At 39.6% G+C, this 9,451-nt stretch overlaps 1 protein-coding gene across 12 annotated transcripts in view; it reads right to left on the bottom strand.

Annotated features, from left to right (window-relative positions):
• The window catches only part of AASDH (aminoadipate-semialdehyde dehydrogenase), a 41,818-nt gene that overhangs the window by 19,916 nt on the left and 12,451 nt on the right, over positions 1 to 9,451 (bottom strand). For 11 of the 12 annotated variants that reach the window (XM_017518510.2, XM_037734905.1, XM_017518511.2 and 8 more), the window contains one exon: positions 5,917 to 6,109. The exons of the other annotated variant lie outside the window; for it this stretch is intronic. In XM_017518510.2, coding sequence (XP_017373999.1) covers positions 5,917 to 6,109 — 193 coding nt within the window. The remainder of the gene's footprint in view (positions 1 to 5,916; positions 6,110 to 9,451) is intronic. 12 annotated transcript variants of the gene reach the window in all.

Genomic DNA, 9,451 nt, shown 5'->3' with positions numbered 1-9,451 from the left:
CACCTTGGCCTCCAAAGTGCTTGGATTACAGGCGTGAGCCACCACGCCCGGCCTAATTGTTACATCTTACTGATGTAACAATGTACTTATTGATGTACTGACAATCTTATCCTTATAAAATTGTTATTGTTTTGTTTTTGTTGTTTTTTTTATTGCCAGTACATTTCTTTGTTAGTAACCTGCCTGGACTAAATCCATGAAATCTGTCTCCTCTAGTACATTTGGCCGCTGATGTTGCTACTTAGTTGTTTATTAAAAAAATATATGTTCTTTTTAGTTGGAGTTCCTATGGGTCATCCCATGTGTAGAGAGAAAGTGATCAATCAATGATCACTAGACAGATGGCCCAAGTGTGGACTGTCCAAATGTAGACAGTCTATGAAGTCATTGGTTGGACAGACAACTTGAATTTTAATTCAAAAAAAATGATTTAAGGTCATGGCTTGTAAAATATTTACAAAGTAGAATGACTCTACATCCCAGTAGGTACTTACTATCCCAAATCTGTATGTGGATAGGGGAGCTCAGTTAAAGTTCAGGTATTTTCAAGCCTGATCCATCTTTTATTTTCTATGAGCCCTTTTGTGTCTCTTATGTGCATGCACACAGCCTCAGGTTCAGTCAGGAGTTGCATCAGCCCTCTGGTCTCTGATTCACACGAGTGTAACCTCAGCCAGGAATATGCTTATCCCACCACCACTGCAATCTCAGGCTAGAGGAGCTGTTGACCTCTCAGGCTAGGGAGCTGTAGGGCTCCCTACCGGCCTACTTCAAGATCATCATTTCCATAATGCTGCTGCTGGTCGTGGGCATTACTGGCTATTATAAATTAAGTGAGCCCTTTCAAACAGAAAGAATCTGTGTGATGACTGAATTGAGACAGGGATGATAGAAGCAGACCCATACCAGAATGCCACGAAGTTCCACTATTTTCACATAAAATTCGGCATTTTTAAAAAAACATAAACATTTCTAAGATTGCTATATGTCTTTGGTTGATTTCCAAATGTTGAAATGCTTGGTTTTTTTTCTATTTTGTCCAGCTTTATAGTTGCTTTTTTGGGAAAGAGGATCTGTTAATCTCTTCACTTGGCCAGAGCCAAAAGTCTCTTGGAAGTAAAGATTTTTAAATTATTTCTTTCAATGAAATCTAAGAAATCATAACAGAAAACTTGAATTTTAATTCAGAAAAATGATTTAAGGTCATGGCTTGTCAAAACCTTTACATAGTAGAATGATTCTATACCCTCGAAGGTACTTATGTCCCAGTTAAGATTCTGGTTTTGGGCCGGGCGTGGTGGCTCACGCCTATAATCCCAGCACTTTGGGAGGCCGAGGCGGGTGGATCACAAGGTCAAGAGATGGAGACCATCCTGGTCAACAGGGTGAAACCCCATCTCTACTAAAAATACAAAAATTAGCTGGGCATGGTGGCGCGTGCTTGTAGTCCCAGCTACTCGGGAGGCTGAGGCAGGAGAATTGCTTGAACCCAACAGGTGGAGGGTGCAGTGAGCCAAGATCGTGCCATTGCACTCCAGCCTGGGTAACTAGAGCAAAACTCCATCTCAAAAAAAAAAAAAAAAAAAAAGATTCTGGTTTTTAGTAATAAATTATGATGACAACACTATAAAGCATCCTAAATCATGCTCTTAACTGTTATGCCAAGAGGTTTATTGTACTGAAAATCTCTTGTCAAAATAAAGGCTGAAATGGTCCTGGCTCTTCATTTTCACTAAGCCAAATTTCAGTGTTCTGGCCTAACTTCTGTAAGGATAATATCAACTTTGAACTCAACAAATAAATGCACATCTATGATACTCAGCAAGATTGGAAAAAAAAAAAAAAAATGGAGGCCAGGCGCAGTGGCTCATGCCTATAATCCCAGCAATTTGGAAGGCTGAAGCAGGTGGATCACTTGAGGTCAGGAGTTTGAGACCAGCCTAGTCGACATAGTGAAATCCTATGTCTACTAAAAATACAAAAATTAGCCAGGTGTGGTGGCACATGCCTGTATTCCCAGCTACTCGGGAGGCTGAGGCAGGAGAATCACTTGAACCCAAGAGATGGAGGTTGCAGTGAGCTGAGTACACAACACTGTACTCTAGCCTAGGTGACAGAGTGAGATTCTGTCTCAAAAAAAATAAAAAAACAAATAAATAAATGGAAATACTTTTCAGATACTCATAAACTGAAATGATAAAGTGAGGGGCAGAATACAAGTCAGCATCCTTTGCTAGTAAATCATTCTAGACATACAAAAATGAGACTTAGTAGATAATAGAAAAAACAGGGAATGTTAAAGCTTCTTCCAAGTTTTTTAAGGAAAACTCAGGAAAAATGGAAAACATATTATGCTGACCTATTCCTAGGTACCAACCTAATATTTACTCTAACATGTTTTACTTTTAGACCATACATGGTGACTTATGCCTATAGTAATCCTAGCACTTTAAGAGGCTGAGGTGGAGGGATCACTTGAGCCCAGGAGTTCAAGACCAGCCTGGGCAACACAGGGAGACCCTGTCTCTACAAAAGATTTAAAAAATTAGCCAGGCATGATGGCATGCACCTGTGGTCCCAGCTGCTTGGAAGGCTGAGGTGAGAGGATCACTTGAGCCCCAGATGTCAAGGTTGCAGTGAGCCGTGAGCGCAACACTACTGCACTCCAGCCTGGGTGACAAAGGAAGACTCTGTCTCAAAAAACAAAGTTTTAAAGGGCATCAAGTTTAAATAATATAACTTTGTTACCCAGAGCATATAAATAAAAAATGTCCAAATATATTTTAGGTTTGTAATAAACCAAAAATCAATCCTTTCTTTCCCAAGAAACCTCTTATTCCTGAAACAAATAAGAGAGGTCTTTAATTTTCTACAAAGCTTAGTCTATTTCACTTTGGGGCCTTTTCCCCCCAAAGTAACTCAAGATATTCTATTCTTTTCAATTTTCAAGGCTTTATAGTATGTGTTTGACAGCTTTTTCTTTTTTTCTTTTTTTTTGAGACTGAGTCTTACTTACTCTGTTGTCCAGGCTGGAGTGCAGTGGCATAAGCTGGGCTCACTGCAACCTCCACCTTCTGGATTCAAGAGATTCCCCTGCCTCAGCCTCCTGAGTAGCTGGGATTACAGGCATGCACAACATGATCGCTAATTTTTGTATTTTTAGTAGAGATGGTGTTGTGCCATGTTGGCCAGGCTGGTATGGAACTCCTGACCTCAGGTGATCCATCCGCCTTGGCCTTCCAAAGTGCTGGGATTACAGGCGTGAGCCACCGTGCCTGGCCTTGACAGCTTTTAAGATCCCTGCTTCATGTCCAATTAGGTCTGGGTAAGGTTTTAATTCTAAATAAAATCTGTCTAAGGAGCGCTTTAGTAAATAAAAACTGTATATATATTAAAGCAAAAATCCTTGATGACTTATACATCATTTGAAAGAAACCGGATTTAGGAGAGAGAAGATGAACCCTGACAACACAGCTAAAATTCGGTATAAGAAAAGGCATGTGCCTTACACAAAGGAAAGGACAGCCTGTCAGCTTCTATATCTCTCCTCCTTACTCAAACCAAGTCAAATGTGATCTGCTGATAATATTCCCAATAACTATTATTAGCTAAATAAAATCACCATGAAACTATATGAAAAATTTGTCATGTTCTTATAACAAGAAGTTTCTATCAGTTTCTCAGAAAAATCTGATCTCAAAAAGGTTAAAAACTGCTAAAGTAAATTTATCTGCGATTGTGCTAAAACATCAAACAAGAGGATGAGACATAAAGAGGTAGAATTCATTGACCTAACATAGAAGGAAAGTCTCCTTCCCTTTTAGTAACTATCAACCAAATCTATCAAGCAAGTTTGCAAACATTCCCTGAGAAACATGCTCCTTGAATTTTACGGGTAAATAAAACAGTTACAGTAATATCTTACCCAGATCCACTGAATTCACAGAATGACTCACTAACAGATGAGAATTTTTATCCACTGACACTAACAAGCCACACTGTTGTGTTCAATTTATACGTATACATGCATTGGGATGAAAAACACATTGCCTTAAAAAAGTTCAAAGTATCAAATATTGTTTTTGTAGCAGAAATGTAATAACCTCTCAATTCTCATTATCCTAGATAATAACCTGATAATTGTAGTTTATCAAAATAGAAAGTGGAGGCCAGGCGTGGTGGCTCACACCTGTAATCCCAGGACTTTGGGAGTCTAACACAGGCGGATTGAGGAGTTCAAGACCAGGAAGCCAGCAGTTTGAGACCAGCCTGACCATCGTTGCGAAATACCGTCTCTACAATACAAAAATTAGCTGGGCATGGTGGTACATGCCTGTAATCCCAGCTATTTGGGAGGCCAAGGCACAGAATCTCTTAAACCCAAAAGACAGAGATTGCAGTGAGCTGAAGTCGCACCACTGTACTCCAGGCTGGGCGATATGAGTGAGACTCTGTCTCAAAAAACAAACAAACAAAAAAAAAGACAATGGACACTAATAATTAAGATGCACATACATATGCACATAGGTACACAAATATAACACACTATGGTCTGAATCGTTCGTGTCTCCGCCTCAAATTTGTATGTTGAAATCCTAACTCTCAAGCCAGGCACAGTGGCTCACGCCTGTAATCCCAGAACTTCAGACACTGAGGCAGGAGGATCACTTAAGGCCAGGAGTTTGAGACCAGCCTGGCCAACACGGTGAAACCCTGTCTCTACTAAAAATACAAAAATTAGCTGGGCGTGATGGTGGGCACCTGTAATCCCAACTACTCAGGAGACTAAGGCATAAGAATCACTTGAACTGGGAGGCGGAGTGAACCAAGATCATGCCACTTAACTCCAGCCTGAATGACACAGCAATTCTGTCCAAAAAGAAAAAAGCAAGCAAGCAGGCAAGCAATCCTAACTCTCAAGGCAATGGTATTAGTATTAGGAGGTGGGGGCTTTATGAAGTGATTAGGTCCCGCAGGTAGAGGCCTCATGAATGAGATTAGTGCCCTTATAAAACCTTTTCCATCATGTGAAGACCCAGTAAAAAGACAGCAGTCTAATGAATCAACGAGCAGGCCCTTCACCAGAGATCAAATCTACTGATGACTTAATCTTTGACTTCCCACCTCCAGAACTGCAAGAAATAAAAATCTGTTGTTTATAAGCTACCCAGTTTATGGTATTTTATTACAGCAGCCTGAATGGACTCATATACACACACAATCAGGAACTAAGCTACACTGTCTCATTTAATTCTATTTGAGAGGGGTATTATTTCCATTTACAGATAAAACCTAAGGTTTACAGCAGTTAAACACTTAACTAAGATATTTACATATTATGATATGCACATAATATAGCTAATTCTCTAGTACCTTTAACTACATACAATGTAGTAACTTAAGACTTGTGTACCAGTCATACACTTGTGTACCTGCATGACCTAATCACCAGTCAGATACACATTTAAATAACATTTTAAGAGGCCAGATTTCGAAAATACTTGTTTCTGTAGGTTAATGTAAAGTATATTGATGTAGAAATAAGAAAATCTATATTCCTAACTTGATTATATTTTAATTTTAGACTAGCTCTTCATGAGAAACACAATATACATAGATTTTAAGACAGAAGAAGCAGACTATCCTTCTCAAATCCAACTAATTTGAGTCAAAGTAAAGGTCCTCTTGTTATTACAGTATGCACAAAATACATAGTAAAATAATTTTCTAGGCAGATTCACTTATCTTTTTTCATTTTCAAAATTTTAAAAAGTCACATCAGGAGGAGACAGCCCTTGATAATCTAACCAGATTATATTAAACCATTGTAAAGAACTACAGGAATAAAAAATATTCTCCAAAACACTTAAAATATTGAAAAATGACTAAAAAAAATTCACTGCTACTAAAATGTACCTGCAAAACAGTCACTCTATGATGGGAAAAGAGAACAGTGGCTAATTTTGATGGAAGCAACTTGATGGAAGTTGGTACAATAAGCAGAGAGGCACCACTTGATAGAGCGAGAAATATTTCCACAACAGAAGGATCAAAGGTCAGAGGTGAAGCCAGAAACAAAACATCTTCTTGTGTGATGTCAAAAAGTACCCTAAGGCAAAACAGAAAGCAGTTATGAGAAACGTCAAACATTCAGGAAGCACATAACCTAAAAAATTGTTTATGGTATTCAAGTTTCTAAATGTTGACCAGATTTTATTCTCTCTTAGATTAGCCAAAATGGTGCTATCAAAATTCAGGAAATCTTCTTAATAAAAGGAAGAATTAACAGCCATTTAAAGCAATATCCATGTTTTACCAGACATATTTTATCATTTGTGATGACTTTCGATGTGTCACCTTGATTGAACTACTGTCCCCGGAATTCCCTCTCTAGTATGTTTCCTATTAGGGAAGGAGACAAGGGATATTCTCTCGAGAGCCGAAGAACAGAAAGGAGACTGCTGCTTAGGAGCACACACGTCTTCTTCAAGCAGTTATTGAAGCAAACCCTGTAGTCCCTAATCAGCTGATTTACTTAATCAAAGAGGACATTATTCAGGGTTGGCTGGATTTACTTGGAAGGCCTTTAGGAGAGGTTTTAGGCATTCTCTGAAGAAGAAACCCAAAGAGCAGCTGGGTCTCCAATTAAACTCCCTTCCCCCAAATCTGATTTCACCTGGGGTCAGTCTCGTGACCACAGGATTCCAGCCTGCTTAGAATCACCTCTTCCTGACTGATCCCTACGGACTTTAGACTTGTTTAGCCAGCTCCCACAATTGTGTAAACCAATTTCTTATAATCAATCCCTGATCTAAATCCTGGTTCTGCTTGTCTGGTAGAACTCTTATTCTGTCATACTTATTCAGTGATGCTTAATAGAAACTTCTGACTCCCCTTTCTCACTATTTAGCATTTTCTCTCAGTAACCGAACAAAAAGCAGAATAAGAATATATGTGGTTAGGCTATTATAGAGCATGGACTCATTGTTAGGCCTATGGCACTATTTTAATTTGAACACACAGACCCTACTATACCTAAGAGCAGGGATTACCTTAATGTCAAAAGAGCTTCAAATATGGTATAAAGATTTTAAAACTTTAACTATGTTTATGGTGTCAAGGGTAAAATTAAAAACTCATTTTATGTTAAAGGTGTAGGGGCCAAAAGACTGTGATACTTTTCCTCCCTATTGTAAGGCTCACAGCCAACACTCCTATAAATAAAAGTTTAAGAAAAGCATGACAAATTTATTTAATCAAAGTTTTATGAAATACGGGAGGCTTCGGAATGAAGACCCAAAGACCCAAGGGAAAAGTTCCACTTTAATGCTTAGATTCAATAGAGTGGACAGCTGTGTAGAAATGTGATTGGACAAAAAGGGAATGAGTAATAAACTGAGTGGGGAAATCCACCAAGGCCTGCCTTTTAAATCCTTGGCCTCTCTGTGTGGCATTTCTTCCTCCTAGGTATAGGGCAGGACCTCTTCTGGAATTAGTCTTATGTTCTACTTTCAGACAAGGTAAGAGCAATTTCTTTACAGCCAACTGTTAGATATAAAGGTTGGAGTAATATTTCTATATTTATAGTTTTTTAGATTTTTTTTTTTTTTTGAGACAGTCTCACTCTGTCACCCAGGCTGTAGTGGTGCGATCTTGGCTCACTGCAACCTCTGCCTCCTGGGTTCAAGTGATTCTCCTACCTCAGCCTCCAGAGTAGCTGGGACTATAGGCATGCACTACCACATCCAGCTAATTTTTTTGAATTTTCAATAGAGACGGGGTTTCAACCATGTTGGTCAGGCTGGTCTCGAATTCCTGACCTCAAATGATCCACCCACCTTCGCCTCCCAAAGTGCTGGGATCACAGGCATGAGCCACTGTGCCCGGCCTCTAGGTTTTATGACTATCTTTGAGGGAGAGGCCTGCCTTGGGGAGAAAGGGAAGCAAGAGAAAGAAGAGGAGGAGAAGGTCTGAAACAGACTTTACTTCTGAAGTCCTTCCAATGTCCTTCAGTTCAAAGTACTTAGCATGCCAAAGTGCCATACACTGGGGTATCATTTTCTGAGCCCAACAAAGGCTACCCTCAAACTTCAAGTTTTAGAGGAATTATTCTTCACATATATTATCTAGCTTCCTACTTAGGTATTGGGGAGAGCAAACTTTCTAACTTGCTTCCAATGAAGCTTAAATTCTGAGAATATTTTTAGTTTCTCAATTCTATGAACAAAAATGGGCAAGGTTACACATGCAATGAAGGATAAATGCTCCAGGTAGTTCATTTCGAGAAAGCAGCATAAGATGCATTCAATATAAGAAAAGTTGGAAAAAAAAAAAAAAAGAAAGAGAGACAAATTTTAAAGGAAGACAAAAGGTGGAATGCAACACATGTTTAAACATATTACTTGTGAAGCTTAGGCTGGGTATCTAACATATTGTTTCTCATTTTCCCAACCACCATATGAAGCAGGTATGATTATGTGGGAATGTAACTCAGAACCCAAGTTGGTATGAATATTATTTTAAGGTAAAAACATTAGAGGCAAGGCACGGTGGCTCACGCCGGTAATCCCAGCACTTTGGAAAGCTTAGGCAGGCGGATCACCTGAGGTCAGGAGTTTGAGACCAGCCTGGCCAAAATGGTGAAGCCCCATCTCTATTAAAACTATAAAAAATTAGCTAGGCGTGATGGCGAGTGCCTGTAAGCTCAGCTACTAGGGAGGCTGAGGCAGGAGAATCACTTCAACCCAGGAGGCGGAGGTTGCAGTGAGCTGAGATCATACCATTGCACTCCAGCCGCAGTGTGAGACTCGGTCTCAAAAAAAAAAGCAAACCAAAAGGGATTTCTAACAGGCAAATCAACTGAATTAAGTTGAAGCACAAAATAGGTATCAAGAAATTTGTATACTTTAGTTATAAATCAACTCTTCAATCCTCATTAAGCAAATGTTTGCTCCCATTTCATAGACCATTCTTACCACTGCTGGGCCCATGACTCTGAGTCAGCTGTCTCTCCACTTCTCCCAGATTCCTCATCTTCTTCATTCTCTTCAAGTTCTTCCCTACATCCCCATCCCCACCTCACCTCCCACACTCTTAGGTATGACTTGGCCTTCTGCTTCATACAAAAGTTAAAACCTACTGGCTTCCTCTAACACCAAGAAATGTATGTACTTTATTATCCTAATTTTTTTGAAGGTATCAAAAAAAAGAGGCATTCCACTCAGTATTTTAAATAATGCCATTCCCTCCCATATCAGTGTATCTTATTCCTTTGTTAATACTTCTACTACTGCCGGGCGCGGTGGCTCAAGCCTGTAATCCCAGCACTTTGGGAGGCCGAGGCGGGTGGATCACGAGGTCAAGAGATCGAGACCATCCTGGTCAACATGGTGAAACCCCGTCTCTACTAAAAATACAAAAAATTAGCTGGGCATGGTGGCGCGTGCCTGTA

The sequence above is a fragment of the Cebus imitator genome, unplaced genomic scaffold, assembly GCF_001604975.1.
Source record: "Cebus imitator isolate Cc_AM_T3 unplaced genomic scaffold, Cebus_imitator-1.0 Scaffold682, whole genome shotgun sequence".
Classification (NCBI taxonomy): Eukaryota; Metazoa; Chordata; class Mammalia; order Primates; family Cebidae; genus Cebus; species Cebus imitator.
This window is presented reverse-complemented; position numbering and strand designations above follow the sequence as displayed.